The 21,711-nt window shown below is 35.8% G+C and overlaps 4 protein-coding genes and 1 non-coding gene across 5 annotated transcripts; all 5 read left to right on the forward strand.

Moving 5' to 3' along the window:
• The first annotated feature begins 2,150 nt into the window (after positions 1–2,150).
• On the forward strand, positions 2,151–4,514 carry LOC133679273 (uncharacterized). The gene is made up of 3 exons (XM_062101816.1): positions 2,151–2,918; positions 3,820–3,939; positions 4,279–4,514. Exons 1-3 carry the CDS (start codon positions 2,364–2,366, stop codon positions 4,288–4,290), a joined length of 687 nt encoding a protein of 228 aa, XP_061957800.1. The 5' UTR covers positions 2,151–2,363; the 3' UTR covers positions 4,291–4,514.
• A 1,032-nt stretch (positions 4,515–5,546) lies between these two features.
• Positions 5,547–5,673, forward strand: LOC133680690 (U11 spliceosomal RNA). The gene has a single exon (XR_009836371.1). It is a non-coding gene; the product is annotated as a U11 spliceosomal RNA (small nuclear RNA).
• Positions 5,674–9,151: 3,478 nt separating this feature from the next.
• Positions 9,152–11,878, forward strand: LOC133679759 (receptor-like cytosolic serine/threonine-protein kinase RBK2). The gene is made up of 6 exons (XM_062102445.1): positions 9,152–9,571; positions 9,643–9,752; positions 9,828–10,629; positions 10,743–10,976; positions 11,069–11,218; positions 11,349–11,878. The coding sequence occupies exons 1-6, from the start codon at positions 9,329–9,331 to the stop codon at positions 11,535–11,537; spliced, it is 1,728 nt and encodes a 575-aa protein (XP_061958429.1). The 5' UTR covers positions 9,152–9,328; the 3' UTR covers positions 11,538–11,878.
• A 1,743-nt stretch (positions 11,879–13,621) lies between these two features.
• On the forward strand, positions 13,622–14,819 carry LOC133679389 (germin-like protein subfamily 1 member 13). Its single transcript, XM_062101969.1, has 2 exons — positions 13,622–13,791; positions 14,079–14,819. The coding sequence occupies exons 1-2, from the start codon at positions 13,668–13,670 to the stop codon at positions 14,630–14,632; spliced, it is 678 nt and encodes a 225-aa protein (XP_061957953.1). The 5' UTR covers positions 13,622–13,667; the 3' UTR covers positions 14,633–14,819.
• Positions 14,820–18,499: 3,680 nt separating this feature from the next.
• On the forward strand, positions 18,500–19,703 carry LOC133679414 (germin-like protein subfamily 1 member 13). Its single transcript, XM_062102006.1, has 2 exons — positions 18,500–18,675; positions 18,963–19,703. The coding sequence occupies exons 1-2, from the start codon at positions 18,552–18,554 to the stop codon at positions 19,514–19,516; spliced, it is 678 nt and encodes a 225-aa protein (XP_061957990.1). The 5' UTR covers positions 18,500–18,551; the 3' UTR covers positions 19,517–19,703.
• The last annotated feature ends 2,008 nt before the right edge of the window (positions 19,704–21,711 follow it).

Genomic DNA, 21,711 nt, shown 5'->3' on the forward strand with positions numbered 1-21,711 from the left:
TAAAGGAGAATACAGTCCTCTTCTTCAAACGAGAAAAAATGCTAGCAAGAGACGAATTTGATAGGAGTGAGTGGTTGAGAAGATAAGGATATGAATTAAAACAATCTTGTTTGTCTACAACTGAGACAGCAATCCCAGTCGTAGATATCTCTTGAAAACTAACCAGACTAAATTGTTCTGGGCAGTATCAGATTTCTTGTACAATAATTCTTCCATGTTGGTGTTAAAATGATGAACAGACAATAAATTAAGGAAAGGAAACACGTGAGATGAAACCTGCCCAACTCATATCTTCCTTTTCTCTACTCTCCATTTGAGTGGATCCAAACGTTTGAAAATGAAAGGAGGAAAGGAATCGTTCTTTTCCTTTCTCAGGTATATGCCAACTGTGTGTTCTTTTATCTCCTTTCCTCGATCTTCAGCGTCTCCAGTTCCATTTCATCCACGCAGACGTAAAATATGCACTGATAATGTTGTTCCACATCCGTGATTTTTTTCCAAGAAATATTGTCTTCACTGATAAAAAATCTCTTCAATTCCATTTCGCTCTTGAAAACAATAAATATATATTTCACGCGATAATTGCTGAGTTTTTACTTGAATTAGAAAAAATATTAATACAATGAAATTCATCTAACTCGACAGTTGTTCGTGGGAAAGCTCAGGTTGTCTTAACAGAAATAATTAACTTAATTAACCAGTCATTTCCCGGGCAAGCTCAGGCGAGTCTGACAGCCATGGTTTCAGTCACCAGTTGTTCGTACGTTCACAATTCTTTCGAGTGGAATTTATGCATTTATTACATGGCTTGGATTTACAGCATATTCCAAATGATGAGAGACAGACAGTGGCATCTGGTCCCCTCGCTCTTTATTTTTTTTAATGTCTGCCTGCCGTTTTACAGTACGGACGCTACCCCCGTATTATTTACTGAACCAATAAACTTACATTTAATATATTAATATAGCGCATCATTGCTTTCTTGAGACTCGCTCCTCTCTCTTTCTTGCTCTGTCAGATTGATTTATATTTATTTAGCTGCTAGGGGTAAAAATCAGTTGTTAAAAGGTAGTTGAAACTCGAAAGAGGATGAACACTAATATCATATATGGCCAATGGTATTATGCCGAGGTTTGGTAGGAATAAATGAGCTGTATAAATTGAGTATTGTTTTTTAAAATGTTTTTTATTTAAGAATATATTATAATATTTTTTTATTTTTTAAAAATTATTTTTGAAACCAATATATTAAAATAAATTAAAAATATAAAAAATAATTAAAAAAAAAAGCAGGATGAAGTGATTAAAAAAACCAAATTTAATGCATGATTTTCATCCACGTGTTTTCTTTGTGTTGGTTAACTTGGCTCACCCTGAGGTTGTACAGAAGAGGCCGACCAGGCTCATACAATAACTTGTCGTTTTAGCTAAATTATAGAGTATCCAATAGATTCTCATATAATAAACTTGATGTACTGAAATTGGTCGAGCAGCCAATAATTTCTTTCCATCTCACCTTTTTAAGTTGCAGCTTCCTATTTACATGGCATAGCTTGTAGAGGTGAGTATCCGTTGATGCTGTTCTGTTTATATAAAAAATATCAATCGAACTGTTTTTCTTTTTAAAAAAAAGGAAGAATTTTGAGGTACATCAAACAACTGATTCAAACCAAATAATTTGATTTTCTATTTAAAAAAGATGGTATTGGTACATAAATCACTGATCTCTTTAAATTTTATATTTTAAAAAATTAATTTGGTTCAGTTTTTTTTTATTTCTAAAATCCAAAACCTAAATTAAATCAACCCATTTTTTAAAAATTTTATTCATTATCTCATATTTTTTTCTTCATAATTTTTTAACCAATTAACTTATTATTGAGTTATTTTGCGGCTGAACAATAATTTTTAAAAATATAATAGTGATTGTTTTTTAAAATGTTTTTCAACTCTGAAAAACATTAATAATAATATTTTTTATTTTTTAAAATTTATTTTTTAAATTGACACATAAAAAAACTTAAAAACACTAAAAAAATTAATTTAAAACAAAATAAATTTAAATTAAAAAAAAAAGGTTTAACCCCCATATCTAATTAATACTCTATCTTATCTTACAGTATGAAATCCACACAGAAAAAGAGGTCCAAATCTTAGCGAAGGCCCATATCTCGTCAAGTCCAGACCCGTCCGAACTTGATCCCACAACCCCACACACCACCACCGTCATCACCAAAATAGCGTTCCGCCACATTACAAGTTCCGTGAACTGCCACCAAAACACACCAGCGGAATCAAAATTGCCAATTTTCTTTCTCTCGAATCCAAACGTAAAAGAAACCCTAGATTTAATTTAATCAAAGATGCCGAAGAAGATGGGAGTGAACAGCAAAGCCGAAGAGGCTCGAGCTCGTAAGAACGCAACAGAAGCCGATAAAAAGTCTCGCGAGGCTCGCGAGAAAGAGGAACAGTACTGGCGCGAAGCCGAGGGGTCGAAATCACGTGCTGCGAAGAAACGCGAGGAAGAATCGGAGAAAAGAGCTGAAGCCGCCGCGCGTAAAGCCGAGGCGCGCAGATTAGCGGAGCAGGAAGAGAAGGAGCTGGAGAAGGCTATGAAGAAGCCGGATAAGAAGGCGAATAGGGTTTCGATTCCGGTGAAGGTGACGGAGGCGGAGTTGAGGAAGAGGAGGGAGGAGGAACAAGCGGAGATGGCGAGGAAAGCGGATGAGGCGAAGAAGAGAAAGGATAGGACTGCGGAGGAAGAGGAGTACGAGAGAATGGTGCTGGTTTCGAATACGAATAGGGATGACTCGATTATTGAAGCGAGTAGTGTTGAGGAAGCGATTGCGCGGATCAGTGTTGCTGATAACTTGCCTGCGGATCGGCATCCTGAGAGGAGGCTTAAGGCCTCGTTTAAGGTGCGTCGTTTTATTGGTTTTTTTTAATTGAAAACTTAAAATTTGACATTGTATTTGGTGCTTTTATCTGTTTTGTTGTAGGGTTTATTATTGTAATGAATGTGGTGCATAGAAAGTTTTCGAAATTTTGATTGTGGGAATTTAGGACTGGTGATTTTGTGCTGGGATTGTTGATTGGAATGTTAGCACATGCGTGTTCGGTTGATGTGTACAATTGTGTTGTTGAAATTTGTAAATTTGATTGAAATTTAGGAGGTACAGTGTTTATGGATACGAGCACAGCGTGTTGGAGTAGATTTATGAGGTTGTTAAGCAGTGTTAAGTCGTATAATGCAAGTTTGGCCTCTAGGATAGAGAGCAGGAATGGAATGTGTGCGGTATCAGGAGTGAGAATGAGAAACCAAAGAAATGAATCAGATGCGTAATATGCTAAATGTGCTGTTTTGGGAGGAAGTGGTGATGAAAAATGCCATTTATTTTAGTTTTTGGGAAGACATGGATGGTTGGATGGTAGCTGTTCTGATGAGTTTGACTATTAAGATAATGTGGGGCACGTAAATGAATTTAGAGTGTATATTGAAATGAGCTTGTAGTTTGTGGCATCACATGATTATGGTGTAAAGAGGTGAAAAAGTAACACTGTATTGAGTTGTGGTAGCATGCATGCATCCTCTCACTCATGCTAGATGGTCACAGATGTGTTTAATTACTCATTCCTTTTTAAATCAACTTCTAGTGATTTGTTCCATTGGTAACTGGTGATTGATTCATCATGGTACATCTTTCTTTAATTGAATTTCTGTACTTAGATAGTTAGTATCTTTTCTGTTTATTTTAGCAATGCTGGGATATTTTCTTCTTCCTGTTCTTCTAATCATATATATGTTTTAAACATTCTTAGGCTTTTGAAGAAGCTGAGCTCCCCAAGCTCAAGGAAGAGAAGCCAGGCCTTACACATACACAATACAAGGACATGATATGGAAGCTATGGAAGAAATCTCCTGACAATCCTCTTAACCAGGTATAATCTGTAACTTTTAAACTATGGCCTCTAAGGTTTTTCTGAGTGTTGTTTTTGAAATTTTAGCTTTAAGTTGTCCTTGGATTTCTTGACTCCTGTGGGAATTTAATTATGCTTTAACGTTATCTTTTTTTATCACTTCTGATGCTAGATCCCCAAGGTCATTTCTTATTCATTTGGTTTTGAGGCATGACTCTATTGGTTGATAAGTTTCTTGTTAGGGCATCTCTCTAATCAAAAAGAAAAATTTAGTCATTTAGTAGCATGACTATAATGAATTTGTTTTACTGGATTACCGTGTCTGAAGTCATCTAATCGATAACCATTTTGGATATGCAGGCAAGTGAGTGAAAGCCGCTGCATTTTCATGGGCTGTGTTTTCTTGGGACTTGCTGTCAAGGAGAGGTTCGCTGGGCATCCTATCATAGACATGTGGACAAATAAACTTATATGAAACTTGTATGTATGTTTGCCAGCCAAATTTGAATCCAATAACAACTGGGGCATAAGCAATCCTTTCTTTGTTGCAAGGCCTCATTTTTTTTATGAAATGTTATTTCACAATTTGCTGAGCAGTATGTTGTGTTCCGATGATGTATTGTTGCATGCCTGGTTGACATAGGTAAAGTCAATGCCGTGATTCTTTTGTGCATTTCTGCATCAATATAGAGTCACCGACTTCATCCGTCCTGGACTCCTACAGTCCTTAAGATTATTAAAGCCTGGAGGATTCGGAGTTTGGGACAGCTCTGGTTGGAAGGGTGAACCATATGGCATGTTAGAACTTATGAGCGCGCCAAAGGATTTGTCTCGACAAGGGGTTGTAAGTCGTTACCTTCCCACGTGTTTGGAACCCAAAAGGTAAAAGATTATGGGATATGTCACCGTTTGAGCATGTAAAGCAAGTGTTTGGTTTGAAATCTTTTGCGTGTTTGCGAGTTGCGCCGCTGGTAAACAAACACAGCCGGTCCGTTTCTTGCTCACTGCCGGTTCCATTAATCATTTGAAGTCTTCATCGACCATCTTTTTTTCTTGCACGCACAAATCATATGCTATCAATCGTTTGGTTCTTAAAAACTTCTAATAGCTACAAAATACCCTCGCTATTATAATATTTCATTCCATTTTCTCACCCCATATCGGAGGTGATCGAGAAAATGACGGGTAAGGCTCAAACCATGTGAGTAAATCTATGGTTTACAAGGTCAGGTTGTGAAGACTTGAAATTCTGCGGGGATAGTGTATTTATTTCTTAGCTGTCATACCTGAAGTGTGGATCTGGGTTACCAGGTCATTTGATGAATTTACAGATAGCCGGTTAAATCATCTTTTATTTAAATGACATATTTTTGTTTTTTAAAAAATAATATTTTTTTTTATGTTGATCCAGTTGGATTTGGATTAGAAAAGTGAAACCCAAATTAAGCTAAACTCTAATTATAGTTTTTTTTTTTTTTTTATCTACTAGTGAATTAAGTTTAATATATGTGATTTATTTATAACAACTAGCTAGCAGAGATGATTGCTGTTATATCCCACATCGAGAGTGAAAAACAAAAGCAAGCAAGCGCGAGTATAAGTAAGGGAAACGAACACTAGTTCAAACTTAAAAGGGTCGGTTGGCTAAATATGCCACACTCGCCCTAGTCTGGTGAGTGCCGTATGGCTATCAAGACATATGGCTGACATAATTTGTGGGACAGCATAGGGTTGGCTCGCCTGGCCGACCCTCCGTTGAAGTCAAATAATGAAATGTCTAATAATTTGCCCTAGCACTTAGGATTGCACGCTTTGATACCGTGGACCCCATCACTAATAATAGTGAAATTGATTCAACGCCATTTATGCCCGGCAATAATGTTCTTTCAATGAAGTAAAATTGAGACGTTGGGGGCAAGGCAATTGATGTCTTCAAACTGTCTGATTCAATTGCTCTGCCAACTCGAGCACAACAATTAGGTGGGATGTATTATATCTATTTAGCAAGGTTAAATCTTTCCATGAACAACCTTCATCTACCACTCTTATCCTGGAACTGGATGGAACGCATTTCTTGAGCTAATAATTTATTTCCATGAATGGAAGCATGGCGTTCATCATGCACCAGAATCAATCAAAAGCGATGTTTTCTACTTTTCTTATCCTTTTCGGGTTGGGGTGTGGCTGAGAGGAGCGTACTGAAGTTGAAGTATATGGATCGGATGGATTAAATCATCACTGGCATTCCTTTTCTGGTAGGGTGTGGCAATGCCAATAAATGTCCTTGGAAAAGATGGACAGCACGGAGAAGCTTTTCTTATTTACTCGCTTCACTAAATTATTCATTCTGTTGACAAGAATTAATTTAGCAAATATTATAAATCAAGAAACTAGAAATCAAGAATAAGTTTAGGAAAGATTTTATGTATATTCATATTCTTAGTTTTCCCTCCGTAAATAGGATTCCTATACATGTATATATAAACCTTTTATGCAATAAGAAAAAAGAAGAATTATTTTGATATATACAATTACTTCTTATTGTTGACATTGTATCAAAGCAATCGATCCAAATTTAACTTTTTTTTCTCAAATCACAAACCCTGAAACATGGTAGAAGCAAATCCACATAACCATGCCCAAATTACAACCACAAACTCAAGAACTGACCCTCAAATTAGCACAACCTCTTTTTTAGAATGTTCTCACGAAGAAGATTTTTGATCGTGCTATTAAGAGAAGAGGGTTATATTATATGAATGATCTTGACCTTGGTAAAGTTTATTTTGCTCAATCATCATAGCGGCAAGGATAAGACAACTGGTTATAGTATTATTGGTTAGGACATCCATCATTCAGCTATTTACAACATTTATTCCCCTCTTTATTTGAAAATGTATTGCTCTCTAGTTTTAAATGCAAGGATTGTATCCTGAATAAAAGTCATCGAACAAATTACTCCATCAGTTATAATAAATGTAATGTACCATTTGAGATTATTCACTGATTTATGGGGTCGTGTACCCATTACGACTACTACTGGCTTTAAATGGTTCTCTCGACTCTCCTACATTATCTGATGCTATGCAGTACAGTTTACTTTACAGGTATAATCGAGGGATACCCCTAAACCGATACTCACTAGAAATAGAAGGAAGAAAGTCCAAATACTCCATTGTGAATTTTATCTCAGCTCATAACATGTCAAATACAACAAATATTTTTATAGAAAAAGTATCTTTAGAATAGCTTTCCCGAAACATTGAAGAGACCATGCTAGATGAACATTGGAAATTGACTGTTTATGATGAAATGAAGGCTCTCTAGGATAATAATACTTGGAAACTAACTACATTGCCAGATGAAAAAAAGACAGTTGGATGTAAATGGGTGTTTACTGTGAAATATAAAGCAAATGAAACAATAAAACGACACAAAGCAAGATTGGTGGCTAAGAGTACACACAAACATATGGCATAAATTATCAGAAAACTTTCTCACCAGCAGCTAGACTAAACACAATTTGGATACTCTTATCGCTTGCAACAAACCTGAATTGGCCTTTACATCAGTTTGATGTAAAGAATGCATTTCTTCAAGGAGATCTAGAGGAGGAAGTATACATGGATGTTCCCTTTGGTTTTATCGGAAGAGCAGAAAATATGGTGTGTAGGCTTACAAAATCACTCTATGGACTGAAATAGTCTCCCAGGACATGGTTTGGAAGATTCAGTCTAACAGTACGGAAGCATGGATTCAGCCAAAGCAACTCAGACCACACATTATTTCTGAAAAGAAATGGGGGAAAATAGTGGCTTTAATCATTTATGTTGATGATATGATAGTCACATGTAATGATGAAGATATAATTTCATAATTATAAAAATATCTAGCAATTGAATTTGAAATGAAGGATCTGGGTGGGTTGAAGCATGTTTTGGGCATTGAAGTATATAGATCAAAACTGGGTATATTTCTATCACAAAGAAAATATGTATTAGACTTATTAGCTGAGACATGTATGTTGGATTGTAAACATATGGATACATCAATCGTACAGAATTATTATTTAGCTGAATATCCGGATCAGGTTCCTACAAATAAAGAACGATATCAAAAATTAGTGAGAAGACTCATTTACTTATCACATACATGTCCTGATATCGTATATGCAGTCAGTCTAATCAGTCAATTCATGCACAAACCAAGTGAGATACATATGGAGGCAACATTGCGAGTACTTAGATACTTAAAATATTCTCCAGGAAGAGGAATTCTTTTCAAGAAGAATAATCACCTTAATCTCATTGGCTATACTGATGCAAACTGGGTTGAGAATTTTACTGATAGAAAGTTTACTTCAGAATACTTTACCTTTGTTGGGGGAAACTTGATAACTTGAAAAGGTAAAAAGCAAAAGGTAGTTGCTCTATCTAGTGCTTAAACAGAATTCAGAAGGATGACCAAAGGATTATATGAGGTACTATGGATAAAAAGGCTACTTAAGGAGCTGAGATATCCTATAGATACAGAAATCAAGATGCACCGTGACAACAAAATTGTAATTGCTATAACCAATAATCTAGTTCAACATGATCAAACTAAGCACATGGAAGTAGATAGACACTTCATCAAGTAGAAACTTGATGAGAAGACTGATTTTTTCTTTTATCAAATTCGAGGATCAACTGACAGATATATTTACTAAAGCAGTATCGAGTAAAGTGTTTCACTGCTCTCTTAACAAGTTGAGCATACGAGAAATCTTCGCACCAATTTGAGGGGGAGCGTTGACAAGAATTAATTTAGCAATATTACAAATTAGAAAACTAGAAATCATGAATAAGTTTAGGAAAGATTTCATGTATATTCATATTCTTAGTTTTCCATCCGTAAATAAGATTCCTGTACATGTATATATAAACCTTCTATACAATAAAAAAAAGAGGAGAATTATTTTGATACAGACAATTACTTCTCATTGCTGACACATTGCTGGGTCATGGGGTAGGGAGCCTTGAAGTGTGCTGTCTCTATTGTCAATAAATAGGAAGTCGGCAGGCTGTCCACATTTTCGTGAAGTTAAATTGCGGGGAATCTTTGCCATTGTGCATGATAGTCCAATAAGAGATTTCTCGTTATTAGACAGAACAGGTGGCATTCACTGTGGTAAATGCATAGCTACTTAAGTGAATAGTGAATGCTTAAATCTATCAGCAAGTTGCAATATACTTGTTAGAAAAACTTTAAATCAAACTATGAGAGCAGGTGTACCATAGCTAATAAATACATTGTTGGCAATGTGGGAAGCTGTGGAAAGAAATAAAGACCTGCAACTAACAATCACAGCAACACCTTTTGGTTCTGGAACGAGGTGGTGGCTGGATAATAAACACCGGTATTGTTTGCGATGGCGGGGAAGGCAAGCAGAGAGTGGAAAGTTTTTCCACTCGTGAAATCGAAGGAAGAAAAGAAGATGACAATTATTGTAGGCTTAAAGTCAGATAACTATAGCAGAGAAATGCTCCTGCGTTTTCTCCATAAAGTTGTCAATCCAAGGGATAATGTGCTTGCTATACATGTTCAAGAACCATCTGATACTTTCGATCCAAACACCTTCTATATCCATGAAGATATCTGCAAGGCCAAGCAGGTATGCAATTTTGACATTAAAAGAATTTCATAGGATTATTTGTTTCTCTTCTAATCCGTTATTCTATGAAGGTCGATTTCCTAGTTAAGGTTTGCAATGGGGACTCTTACATTTCAGAATTAGGCTATCAAGTACGCGTCAACTATGCAACAATCCTAGCACTTGGATGCAGCCTTTCAGGGTATTGAAGCTGACATCCATATATTTCTTTGCGTCTCTCTTCATCTTTCTCACTCCCATGGTTCTTGTATTGCAGGATCAAACAATCAGTCGTCAATGATTGCTTAAAAGAGTTGCCCCCAACTTGCAGCTTTCTGGTGATGGATAAGTCTGGAAAAATCGTACTCCAGAGGCAAGGTACCTCTCAACAAGGCTCGATTTATGCACCCTTTCGACATCCTCTATCGTCTTCATCAGAAAAAAGTTACTTTCATCAACAGAGAGCTGCCTCCCAGTTACGAAAATCATTGACTGTGCCACCTTCCTCAACAGCATCATCAATACAGCAAACAGATAATACAGCTAGGAACAATATCAGGAAGGCAGTCCAGGTTCCAGACTTTTGGGCAGAAAAGGTGTCTCATGGATTGCTTATCCTGGAAGCTAAGGGACTTGTCAAGCATTTCACATTTCAAGAGCTCAATTTAGCTACTAATAATTTCAGCCCTGAAATGGTGATTGGAGTAGGTGGGCACAGTAAAGTGTATCGAGCCAACCTCGTGGATGGTCAGGCTGTAGCTGTGAAAATCCTGAAAGAAACACATTTTCCAGCTGAGGATCTTCTCCACGAAGTGCGGATTCTATCTGACATAAAACATGAGAACATAATCCAGATAATTGGGTACTGCTACAGTAAGGAGATGCATGCGATTGTATATAATCTACTAATAGGTAGTTTAAAGCAAAATTTGAGACAACTCAAGTGGAGTGAGCGGATAGGAGTTGCCGTTGGTGTAGCGAAGGCACTTGAATACCTTCATCATTCTTTCAACCCTCCAATAATTCATAGAGATGTGAAGTCATCTAACGTCCTCCTCTCTGGCACTTGCCAGCCTCAAGTAAGTTCTATCACCATCTAGATTGAATTTGCGCCATGAGAACTTATATGAGAATATAGTCCCTTGTATATACGTGTTCCAACATTGACAAAATATGTTTCTTTTGTACTCAGCTTTCAGATTTTGGAGCAGCAATGGTAAACCAACCATTAGAACAAAATTCAGCAAGCACAAAGCCATTCAAAGTTGTTGGGACTTTTGGATACTTGGCTCCAGAGTACATGATGTATGGGAAAGTGGATGAGAAGGTTGATGTTTACTCATATGGGGTTGTACTCCTGGAACTTATCACCGGGCAGGAGGCTATTCAAACAAACGAGGCAAATCATGAAAGCTTAGTTCTATGGGTAAGAGAAGAAGTCCTTTGGATTTGAATGAATTTGAAGAGAGCAGGTTTCACCTCTAATTTTTGAGGCGTTACTGTCTCCTTGACTTGCAGGCAAGGTCTTTACTAAACTCTGGTCTATGTGAACGTCTCATTGATCCCCACCTGAGTGGAGACTACAAGAGAGAAGAGATGGAAATCATGATTTCTGTAGCACGCCTTTGCCTTGTACACTCATCTTCTAGGAGGCCAACGATGAAAATGGTTAGATTTCTCATCTCTCTCCATACAAAAATATTGCACAAAACTTCCATGAAAATGTCATCACATGTCCTTTCAATAATAGGAGGCTAAAATCCCTAACAAGGATTGCAATGTTGTTCTGTTTGAGCAGATATTGAGGCTATTTCAGGAGCCAGAATACTGGTTAAATATGCAGAGGGAGAGAGACAAGCTCCTCATCGCTAAGTCCAAAGCAGAAAAGTTCACCTGGAGAATGGACGACTCCACCTCGACTGCCACAAGTACTCTGCCCGTGGATGATTCATACCATGAAATATTGCCATCTGAAGCACCGGATTAGCTAGCATCAAATATCTCAGTCACCGCGAAATCATTTCCAAGTTGGTTCTCCTAGTAAAGAGTGCTTCAGCTGATATCAAAGTTCTTATCACAGAGGAAGCATCCAAGCTGCTGTAATATAAATAATTAAATATATGCTTTACAAACTCCTCACCATATTTATCAGATATGTACTTCCACTCAAGGAAAATGGAAAGACAACGTCAATGAGCCCAATCCTAGCAAGGCTTATAATTGAGCCCATATGTATCTCATACAGACCAAGATCCATACTCTCTGAGTGTAGGCCAATTTGGTTAATATCAGTCCTGTCTAGTATAATAAAGGTCCAGTTCATCACTATGCATTGACATGGTTCTTGTATACATTTTTGCACTGCAGATGAATACTAACATTCTTTTTGCCTAAATTTATATTTTTAAGGGTAAAGGTTAATTTATCATATAAATTTATCATTTCAAATTATAACCATCAATATAAAAAAAATAATAAAGAATGACCTTGTCATTTTAATAAAAGAATTGATTTTGGTTTTGATACGATAATTTAGGTATCATTTAGAGATGTGGTCCAAACAATGTTTTATAAAAAAATAATTTTTATATATATATTTTTAGAATTTTTTGATGTTATGATATAAAAAATAAATAAATAAATTAAAATAATATTATTTTTATATATTTTTAAATAAAAAAACATTTTAAAAAATAAATATTACTGCAATAACAAACCATACCTTGGTTATTTAAAAAAATAATTAAAATCAGAGTTTGAAAGATTCCATCACTTTGTATTCATGTTTTACAGGGTGGAAGTGTAGTTATCATTTATCAACATGTCAAACTCCATCTTAATGTAATTTGGCCTAAAAAACGGTTTTGTCCAAGAAAATTAGAAAAATACTTTGGCCGTATGTCTAGGAGCTGCAAGGTGGAGAGTTATGCAGTGTATAGGAGAGTGAATGGCGTGGTTGCCCATGCCAAGAACAGTGCTTTAAAGAATGGAAGACAAGATAGAAGAGCCACGGCAGCCACAGGAATAATAAAAAACTCGTTCAATTTATGAGAGTTTAATTACAAAACGAAGTCCCAAGAAAACACCAAAAAAGGCAACATCCGAAAGGAGTTTGAAGGCAACAGGAGCATGGAGTGAGCAAGATGAAGACACCTTCTTCAGAGGACTAGGAATTGAAAAATGTAGACGATCGATTTGGAGAGTTCAACGTGAAAACGTTCAAATTTCTTCTTAATATATATAATCCATTTCAAGTATTGAATTGTCTATAAACACCAATATATATAATCCATTCAAGTATTGAATTGTCTAAAAATCAGAGAATGAAGATTACAAGATGAAAACATTCTCTCCGAGTATAAGAATTGAAAAATCTAGAAGTTCTTGATAGTTAGGTAATTAAGATCAGATTTCTTCTTAATACATGTGATTAAAAAACAATTTGTATTTTTGCCAATATATAACGAGGCCTAATTGAGTATTTGGAAGTTTGGTGTGATAGCCTCTTTTTTTTTTTGGAAATCCGTATAAAAAAGTAATAAAAAACATATAATATTAACTTTTAATAACACAGTTTTAGTTTTTTTTTAGTTTTGACTTGACTGTTTTTGATAAAGCTAATTAAACTATAGATGAATTCCTCGAATTAATTTCTTGAGTTTATCAACGTCAATAAAAAAATAATAATTTAAAATGAAACACGATCTATGTTAAGCATGATGTGGTCAGGTTGTCACTCTGCCCGGGCCCCAGGGTCCAAGTCTTTTGCCTCCATTCAGTCGTATAATTAGTCTCCAGGCGGCGTTGTTGTTGTCGTGATTAATTTTGTTTTATCACGAGCTCTCCTTGGCTAATTAACTGTTGTCGTATATATTTTGCGCCAAGAACGTAAATTTAACTAGTGAAGGTGTGTGTATATTGGCGAACCAGTTTCAGCATACAATTGTCAAATTTCAATGTTCAAGACAAAACTCGCCACTGCCTATGACCCATTCTTAAACAAGTATAATTACTCTTCTATAAATACCCAGGTTTTGCATGCAAGTTCTCATTCCTTGACCAACGAGCGATACTAGAGAAAAAAATCCAAGGTAGCGAACTAGAGAAATTAAGCACGATGAAAGTTGTTGGTATGCTAATGGTTTCTGCTCTCTTGGCTCTGGCTTCCTCATTCGCCACTGCCTATGATCCCAGCCCCCTCCAAGACTTCTGTGTAGGAATAAATGATGCTGATTCTGCTGGTAAATCATTTTTTTCTCTCTCTCTCACTTTTGCTATTTTTCAACGTTTCATCTGAGTTTTAATTAAGATCTCAAATCCCAATCCAACATGAGTGATCTATGTATATTTTACAGTTTTGGTCGAGTTCTATATGCTCGCACATAGAATTTGTTACGGCGCCGGCCCTGTGGGGCTCGTATGATCGTCTAGGACCATGCAACGTTCCTTTTTCTTTATAAAATCATTATATTTTCGAGTGACGAACTAATAATATATATCAATATTAACACTTTGCTTGTGTGTGCAGTGGTTGTTAATGGAAAACTGTGCAAGAATCCAAGCTTTGCCACCCCGGATGATTTCTCGTATTCGGGACTTAATGTTCCTGGAAACACATCAACTCAACTTAGAGCGCATGTTAATCTCATAACGGCTGATCTAATGCCAGGGCTTAATACTCTCGGTGTATCTTTGGCACGTATAGACTTTCAACCAAATGGTGGCTTAAACCCTCCACATTATCATCCTAGAGCATCGGAGGTTCTTTTGGTTTTAGAAGGCACGCTCTATGCTGGTTTTGTCACGTCAAACCCAGATCATCGCCTCTTTTCAAAGATTTTGAAACCAGGAGATCTCTTTGTGTTTCCATTTGGCCTCGTTCACTTTCAAATGAATGTTGGAAAAACCCCCGCAGTTGCCATTGCTGCACTAACAAGCCAAAATCCTGGAGTAAACACGGTAGCAAACGCGATCTTCGGAGCCAATTGGCCTATTAATCCTGAAGTTCTCACCACAGCATTCCACCTGGATAAAAAACTTGTGGAGGATCTTCAGTCTCAAGAATGGGTGAACCCTTCATAGATACTTGGTACTATTTCCCATATTTCCAGTTGTTGATTTGTAATAATAAGGAAGTGCCTTGAGCCTCTCTTCTTAATTATAGCACTATGCAGTCACCATAATTGTGGTGTAATAAGGAAGTTGTATACCTTCTTTTCATGTTGAGTTGTGTACTCCCTGATGTTATGTACTTGTTTTGTTAAGCTAATCTCCTTGTTTCTCCCATGGTTAACTTAAAGAATACATCCCATTTTATTGCTCGACACTCTGGGGAAAAAGCTCCCGGTCCAGCTTGGACCTTAGATTGCAAGCCATGCTTAACATGTTAAATGTAATATATCAGGAAACTCTGGTTTAGTTATCTCAACACAGTTGATGAAGATGCCATCAGCACTATTTTTTAGAGCAAGCATTTAAATGTTGGTTTGTTTTTGCTGGGGTAGAGCTGCTAGCTTAGAAGCAGCACTATATATAAAAGTTTGAATAGATACCTGGAGCAAAGTATAATATCTTTTTAGGGTTTCTCAAGTCTCTTAATTGGTAGAAGAAACTCTAATATAATTTAGAAATTCAGTAAATATAAACTGACCTAGCCTATATAGAGTAAAAAGAAATTTGAAACTAACTAGAAAAGGCAAGTACAATTGGAAAATAACATTGAAAATAAAGAAAAATCCAAAAACAACTTTTTCTGTGCCTAATTTGATGAGTTTCCGATCTTCACTGGTGCAACCAAGTTGACCTTATAAGAGAAATATAAGTTATGATTATTCTTGTTATGAACATATCTAGTCTTTTTCTTGAATTTTATTTTGTCTATTTAATCTATAAAACATATAAACTTTACGTCCATGTCAATAACTTAACCATTTAATTTATTCTTTGCTATTTGTTGAGGACAGATGAATCATGAATCAAGTGAAGCCATTACAAGAAAATAGATTATGGCTGCAGATTTAAGTTCCTAGTGACATAAACTATACTAACATATTGTACAAGCATGTAATTAATATCTAATAGCATCTCCAAGGGGCGGGAGACACTATTTTAATAAAATAGTTTTTTTGAATAGTATAAATATATATAGTTAATTTTTTTTTGGTTATGTATACTTTAATAGTAAAAAACCTTTTAGAAAAACCAATTATTTAATATATTTGATATTAATAAAATTATTTATTAATTGCAACTAACTACTACAACTCCAATGAAAACCCTTTTTTTGTATATAAATATACTAAATAAATTTTTAACACTTTTGATGAATACATAGAAATGACTCTCCAACATAAAAATACTATTTTGACTCTTCTCTATTTCCCAAGCTGTAAAAATAAGAGATAAAAATCATTTTTTCTTTTCTTTTTGGCCTTTTCATTTGGCCATTTCCTTCAAGTTGCTCTTATAATTACTGTCGTGGAGGGATCTTTAAGAACTAGTTTTGGCTATCCAAGCCTCAGCCAATTGTTTGAAATTAATATTCATGGCGACTCGAGCAGAGATTTGCATTTTTGTAGCAGATGCCTTCACCGTTGGACCTCTTAACTCCACAGCAATCTTTCTTACTCCAAGCTTAAGTAGGTTCTGCAAAAATCAACAGGGCAGAAAAGTTGCTCCAGTATGTTTTTGAACAATATGATAGAATTATGGACCAAACAGGCAGGAAAGACCTTACCCTCAAGTGTTTCTCGTATTCAAATTCCAAAGCAGACATGAAATCTTGCTCGGGTACACTAGTGTTTGAATGGTAATAGCTAAGAATATCATTGCTACCAATGCTGATGAAGAATAATGGACTCATTGGGGTATATGCTAGCTGAACCCTTAATAGCATCGAGAATGTCATAGACAGCAGAAAAGGCAACATCCAAAATGAGTTTGAAGGCAACAGGAGCATGGAGAGAGCAAGATGAAGACACCATCTTCAGAGGACTAGGAATTGAAAAATGTAGACGATCGATTTGGCGAGTTCAACACTCTTTGGGTTCATTTCTGGGAAGAGTACTTGTGCTCGTCTATAAACACCTACATATATAATAATCCATGCAGGTCCTCACTCCTTATCAAAGAAACAACACTGGGTGGCAACTAGAGCAGAAAATAAAAACAAAAGTGTGCACAAACTATGGACGTAACGCTATTGAAGAAGAGCAGTCCTCTTGACGTTGTATTGTCCATTACGCACAAGTCGATTCATGTTGACGATCCACAAAATATATATGAAACTTGGCACTACTCAAATTGAAAGATTGAATGGTGTGAATAGCCATGAAAAGAATATGCAGTACTTAAAGACCAAAAAGATAATGATGAAAGTGGCAGTGGCCAAGACAACAACGAAGATTGTTAAGAGTTGAAAGGAAAAATGAATGAAGTCTAGCCGCACCAGGGAAATTAATACCCGGGCCTGCACCTATAAACATGACTATTTAACATCCGCAATAAGAAAATCAAAAGAAAAAAACAAAATTCTCGTTTGAAAATGATAAAATTATGCCAACTAATTCTCATCACCATTTTGCATAGAAATCTAGCATGAAAGGGTACCTTTATCATTTCATGCATGTCTCTTGAAGATGGCAATATTCCTTGAAAAAAATAGCAGTGTATTTGGAGATGTACTGAATATTTTTTTTTATATGTATGAGAATACAATTCCAATATGATTAAAGCCTTTGAACAAGAATAACACTTCTATAATCAAGAACGAAAGGGAAACTCAACTAGTTATGTTTTGAGTTTGCTTCACAACAGTTATGAGTTTGGGTTCTCTCATGGCTACTGAAAACTTACATGGTCGTTAATTTTAAAATCTGTAGGATTGGTTGAAATACACGTAAACTAACCCGGATATCTGCGTAAAATATAAAATAAAATGATGCACTATGTTTTTTTTTTGTTTGTCTCATGATCAAGTATAATTAACCTGAACTCGTTGAGTTCTGTCAGTTAATATATAATCGTGTGCGCAAAACACAAGCTTTCATTCAGTCCAGGGGATTTCGTTAACTTCATGTAGCTAGCGTCGTATGAAGCACAATATCAAAAAACCATACCAAAAAAAATAAAAAAATTAAGACGACACAATAGGTTGGCTGAGAAATATATATGGTTTTGGATATTTTGCTCACGGAATGAAAAATCAGAGAAAGAAGATTACAAGATGAAAACGTTCTCTCCGAGTATAAGAATTGAAAAATCTAGAAGTTCTTGATAGTTAGGTAATTAAGATCAGATTTCTTCTTAATACATGTGATTAAAAAACAATTTGTTTTGCCAATATATAACGAGGCCTAATTGAGTATTTGGAAGTTTGGTGTGATAGCCTCTTTTTTTTTTTGAAATCCATATAAAAAAGTAATAAAAAACATATAATATTAACTTTTAAGAACACAGTTTTAGTTTTTTTTTAGTTTTGACTTGACTGTTTTTGATAAAGCTAATTAAATTATAGATGAATTCCTCGAATTAATTTCTTGAGTTTATCTACTTCAATAAAAAAATAATAATTTAAAATGAAACACGATCTATGCTAAGCATGATGTGGTCAGGTTGTCACTCTGCCCGGGCCCCAGGGTCCAAGTCTTTTGCCTCCATTCAGTCGTATAATTAGGCTCCAGGCGGCGTTGTTGTTGTCGTGATTAATTTTGTTTTATCACGAGCTCTCCTTGGCTAATTAACTGTTGTCGTATATATTTTGCGCCAAGAACGTAAATTTAACTAGTGAAGGTGTGTGTATATTGGTGAACCAGTTTCCGCATACAATTGTCAAATTTCAATGTTCAAGACAAAACTCGCCACTGCCTATGACCCATTCTTAAACAAGTATAATTACTCTTCTATAAATACCCAGGTTTTGCATGCAAGTTCTCATTCCTTGACCAACGAACGATACTAGAAAAAAAAAATCCAAGGTAGCGAACTAGAGAAATTAAGCACGATGAAAGTTGTCGGTATGCTAATGGTTTCTGCTCTCTTGGCTCTGGCTTCCTCATTCGCCACTGCCTATGATCCCAGCCCCCTCCAAGACTTCTGTGTAGGAATAAATGATGCTGATTCTGCTGGTAAATCATTTTTTTCTCTCTCTCTCACTTTTGCTATTTTTCAACGTTTCATCTGAGTTTTAATTAAGATCTCAAATCCCAATCCAACATGAGTGATCTATGTATATTTTACAGTTTTGGTCGAGTTCTATATGCTCGCACATAGAATTTGTTACGGCGCCGGCCCTGTGGGGCTCGTATGATCATCTAGGACCATGCAACGTTCCTTTTTCTTTATAAAATCATTATATTTTCGAGTGACGAACTAATAATATATATCAATATTAAAACTTTGCTTGTGTGTGCAGTGGTTGTTAATGGAAAACTGTGCAAGAATCCAAGCTTTGCCACCCCGGATGATTTCTCGTATTCGGGACTTAATGTTCCTGGAAACACATCAACTCAACTTAGAGCGCATGTTAATCTCATAACGGCTGATCTAATGCCAGGGCTTAATACTCTCGGTGTATCTTTGGCACGTATAGACTTTGAACCAAATGGTGGCTTAAACCCTCCACATTATCATCCTAGAGCATCGGAGGTTCTTTTGGTTTTAGAAGGCACCCTCTATGCTGGTTTTGTCACGTCAAACCCAGATCATCGCCTCTTTTCAAAGATTTTGAAACCAGGAGATCTCTTTGTGTTTCCATTTGGCCTCGTTCACTTTCAAATGAATGTTGGAAAAACCCCCGCAGTTGCCATTGCTGCACTAACAAGCCAAAATCCTGGAGTAAACACGGTAGCAAACGCGATCTTCGGAGCCAATTGGCCTATTAATCCTGAAGTTCTCACCACAGCATTCCACCTGGATAAAAAACTTGTGGAGGATCTTCAGTCTCAAGAATGGGTGAACCCTTCATAGATACTTGGTACTATTTCCCATATTTCCAGTTGTTGATTTGTAATAATAAGGAAGTGCCTTGAGCCTCTCTTCTTAATTATAGCACTATGCAGTCACCATAATTGTGGTGTAATAAGGAAGTTGTATACCTTCTTTTCATGTTGAGTTGTGTACTCCCTGATGTTATGTACTTGTTTTGTTAAGCTAATCTCCTTGTTTCTCCCATGGTTAACTTAAAGAATACATCCCATTTTATTGCTCGACACTCTGGGGAAAAAGCTCCCGGTCCAGCTTGGACCTTAGATTGCAAGCCATGCTTAACATGTTAAATGTAATATATCAGGAAACTCTGGTTTAGTTATCTCAACACAGTTGATGAAGATGCCATCAGCACTATTTTTTAGAGCAAGCATTTAAATGTTGGTTTGTTTTTGCTGGGGTAGAGCTGCTAGCTTAGAAGCAGCACTATATATAAAAGTTTGAATAGATACCTGGAGCAAAGTATAATATCTTTTTAGGGTTTCTCAAGTCTCTTAATTGGTAGAAGAAACTCTAATATAATTTAGAAATTCAGTAAATATAAACTGACCTAGCCTATATAGAGTAAAAAGAAATTTGAAACTAACTAGAAAAGGCAAGTACAATTGGAAAATAACATTGAAAATAAAGAAAAATCCAAAAACAACTTTTTCTGTGCCTAATTTGATGAGTTTCCGATCTTCACTGGTGCAACCAAGTTGACCTTATAAGAGAAATATAAGTTATGATTATTCTTGTTATGAACATATCTAGTCTTTTTCTTGAATTTTATTTTGTCTATTTAATCTATAAAACATATAAACTTTACGTCCATGTCAATAACTTAACCATTTAATTTATTCTTTGCTATTTGTTGAGGACAGATGAATCATGAATCAAGTGAAGCCATTACAAGAAAATAGATTATGGCTGCAGATTTAAGTTCCTAGTGACATAAACTATACTAACATATTGTACAAGCATGTAATTAATATCTAATAGCATCTCCAAGGGGCGGGAGACACTATTTTAATAAAATAGTTTTTTTGAATAGTATAAATATATATAGTTAATTTTTTTTTGGTTATGTATACTTTAATAGTAAAAAACCTTTTAGAAAAACCAATTATTTAATATATTTGATATTAATAAAATTATTTATTAATTGCAACTAACTACTACAACTCCAATGAAAACCCTTTTTTTGTATATAAATATACTAAATAAATTTTTAACACTTTTGATGAATACATAGAAATGACTCTCCAACATAAAAATACTATTTTGACTCTTCTCTATTTCCCAAGCTGTAAAAATAAGAGATAAAAATCATTTTTTCTTTTCTTTTTGGCCTTTTCATTTGGCCATTTCCTTCAAGTTGCTCTTATAATTACTGTCGTGGAGGGATCTTTAAGAACTAGTTTTGGCTATCCAAGCCTCAGCCAATTGTTTGAAATTAATATTCATGGCGACTCGAGCAGAGATTTGCATTTTTGTAGCAGATGCCTTCACCGTTGGACCTCTTAACTCCACAGCAATCTTTCTTACTCCAAGCTTAAGTAGGTTCTGCAAAAATCAACAGGGCAGAAAAGTTGCTCCAGTATGTTTTTGAACAATATGATAGAATTATGGACCAAACAGGCAGGAAAGACCTTACCCTCAAGTGTTTCTCGTATTCAAATTCCAAAGCAGACATGAAATCTTGCTCGGGTACACTAGTGTTTGAATGGTAATAGCTAAGAATATCATTGCTACCAATGCTGATGAAGAATAATGGACTCATTGGGGTATATGCTAGCTGAACCCTTAATAGCATCGAGAATGTCATAGACAGCAGAAAAGGCAACATCCAAAATGAGTTTGAAGGCAACAGGAGCATGGAGAGAGCAAGATGAAGACACCATCTTCAGAGGACTAGGAATTGAAAAATGTAGACGATCGATTTGGCGAGTTCAACACTCTTTGGGTTCATTTCTGGGAAGAGTACTTGTGCTCGTCTATAAACACCTACATATATAATAATCCATGCAGGTCCTCACTCCTTATCAAAGAAACAACACTGGGTGGCAACTAGAGCAGAAAATAAAAACAAAAGTGTGCACAAACTATGGACGTAACGCTATTGAAGAAGAGCAGTCCTCTTGACGTTGTATTGTCCATTACGCACAAGTCGATTCATGTTGACGATCCACAAAATA

The sequence above is a fragment of the Populus nigra genome, chromosome 19, assembly GCF_951802175.1.
Source record: "Populus nigra chromosome 19, ddPopNigr1.1, whole genome shotgun sequence".
Lineage (NCBI taxonomy): Eukaryota > Viridiplantae > Streptophyta > Magnoliopsida > Malpighiales > Salicaceae > Populus > Populus nigra.

What these genes read in the sequence shown, in the direction of transcription:
- LOC133679273 (XM_062101816.1), top strand. Translation starts at nt 2,364, where the DNA reads ATGCCGAAGAAGATGGGAGTGAACAGCAAAGCCGAAGAGGCTCGAGCT. An exon ending in GGCTTAAGGCCTCGTTTAAG is followed by an intron (nt 2,919 to 3,819) that starts GTGCGTCGTTTT and finishes AAACATTCTTAG; the next exon opens with GCTTTTGAAGAAGCTGAGCT.
- LOC133679759 (XM_062102445.1), top strand. Translation starts at nt 9,329, where the DNA reads ATGGCGGGGAAGGCAAGCAGAGAGTGGAAAGTTTTTCCACTCGTGAAA. An exon ending in ATATCTGCAAGGCCAAGCAG is followed by an intron (nt 9,572 to 9,642) that starts GTATGCAATTTT and finishes TATTCTATGAAG; the next exon opens with GTCGATTTCCTAGTTAAGGT. An exon ending in CTGGCACTTGCCAGCCTCAA is followed by an intron (nt 10,630 to 10,742) that starts GTAAGTTCTATC and finishes TTTTGTACTCAG; the next exon opens with CTTTCAGATTTTGGAGCAGC.
- LOC133679389 (XM_062101969.1), top strand. Translation starts at nt 13,668, where the DNA reads ATGAAAGTTGTTGGTATGCTAATGGTTTCTGCTCTCTTGGCTCTGGCT. An exon ending in AAATGATGCTGATTCTGCTG is followed by an intron (nt 13,792 to 14,078) that starts GTAAATCATTTT and finishes TTGTGTGTGCAG; the next exon opens with TGGTTGTTAATGGAAAACTG.
- LOC133679414 (XM_062102006.1), top strand. Translation starts at nt 18,552, where the DNA reads ATGAAAGTTGTCGGTATGCTAATGGTTTCTGCTCTCTTGGCTCTGGCT. An exon ending in AAATGATGCTGATTCTGCTG is followed by an intron (nt 18,676 to 18,962) that starts GTAAATCATTTT and finishes TTGTGTGTGCAG; the next exon opens with TGGTTGTTAATGGAAAACTG.